We start from the raw sequence: 1272 nt of genomic DNA, 5'->3' as shown, positions 1-1272 counted from the left end.
ATATATATATATAACGATTATTTGACTAATCGAAAAAATGATCGTTAGATTATTCGACAGAAAAATAATCATTAGCAACAGCCCTACCTGACATAGAGGGAGCGTTTCTCACTGGTGCGCAGGGAACCTGATCCTGAGCTCATGCTGCTGTTCATCATCTGCTCCCTCAGGTCGTGGATCTTGGACTCAAAGCGGCTATACTCTGCAAGGGAATAAACAACAGCACAATCTCTGTCAGTACCCCAAAACAGATTCTCAAGCATACGCTCTCCCTTCGGCCTTTCAGGTTGATACACCCAAAATTAAGGTGGTATTGAACACAGCTATGGCTCAGGAAGGACAACAGGTCCAGTCCACATGTTAAGTGTCTTTGGGCAAGACACTGAACCCCAAGTTGCTTCTGGTGGTCTTGTATGGCAGCTCTGCCACTATCAGAGTGTGAACAGGTGAATGAGCAAGTATTGTAATGCGTTTTGAGTGCCTCACTAGAAGAGCGCTAAAAAAAGTACAATCCATTTACCACTGAACATGTCAAATAAAGAAGACATTCAGATCCAGCAATCACACTACGTGTACTGTGCCCGAGTCCAACCGAACTGTGCCGGGCCAAACTCTTCAAGCAGACCAAGGCACGGTATGCTGAACCTTACCTAAACATGGCACTGAGCGATCACTCCAGCTCCAACTGGACTCTGGGGGTCAAATGTGCTTGGGCACGGTATGGGTCACCTAGTGTGAGTACACCCTTAGTGTCTTGTTTGTGCTGCAGTGAGTAGAAGAAAGGTTCAGCAAATCCTAGGCTGATTAATGACCCCAGGAACAGATGGTTTATTACAGATCTGCCTTACACATCCAGAAATGTCTTGTATCGGGTGATTAATTACACAGATTAATTATGTTCAACAAGGGCTTTTTAGAATGGGTAAAAAAAGAGAAGGCCTCCAACAATTTCAAATGCATGACCATTTTTCATAGGTGAGTAAATCCAGTTGCTTCTCGGGGGCACAGGGATGATACATGAATCCACCTGGACCTCCTTATTAAGAAGGCTCTCATTAGCCTGCTGTGCCCAGCATGCTCTGTGCCCAGGTTGCTGGAACAACCTAGGCCACACGGCACACGCCTAGATAAACAGATTGGCATATGCAGCTAGAAAAATATGCTGTGGTTGCTCATATGATCAGATAAAGCAGCACTGTGAGCACCCAATGATGTCGTATCTAAATGTTTTAACAATTATATACTGTGCTTAAAGTAATCCTAGTTAAAATT

The 1272-nt window shown here is 44.3% G+C and overlaps 1 protein-coding gene across 11 annotated transcripts in view; it reads right to left on the bottom strand.

Annotated features, from left to right (window-relative positions):
• The window catches only part of LOC109952324 (discs, large homolog 3 (Drosophila)), a 56292-nt gene that overhangs the window by 9606 nt on the left and 45414 nt on the right, over positions 1–1272 (bottom strand). For all 11 annotated transcript variants that reach the window (XM_020587386.1, XM_020587611.1, XM_020587539.1 and 8 more), the window contains one exon: positions 88–202. In XM_020587386.1, coding sequence (XP_020443042.1) covers positions 88–202 — 115 coding nt within the window. The remainder of the gene's footprint in view (positions 1–87; positions 203–1272) is intronic.

The sequence above is a fragment of the Monopterus albus genome, unplaced genomic scaffold (assembly GCF_001952655.1).
Source record: "Monopterus albus unplaced genomic scaffold, M_albus_1.0 scaffold2.1, whole genome shotgun sequence".
In the NCBI taxonomy this organism is placed as follows: Eukaryota; Metazoa; Chordata; class Actinopteri; order Synbranchiformes; family Synbranchidae; genus Monopterus; species Monopterus albus.
Note: the sequence above shows the minus strand (reverse complement) of the source record. Positions and strands in the feature narration are given on the sequence as shown.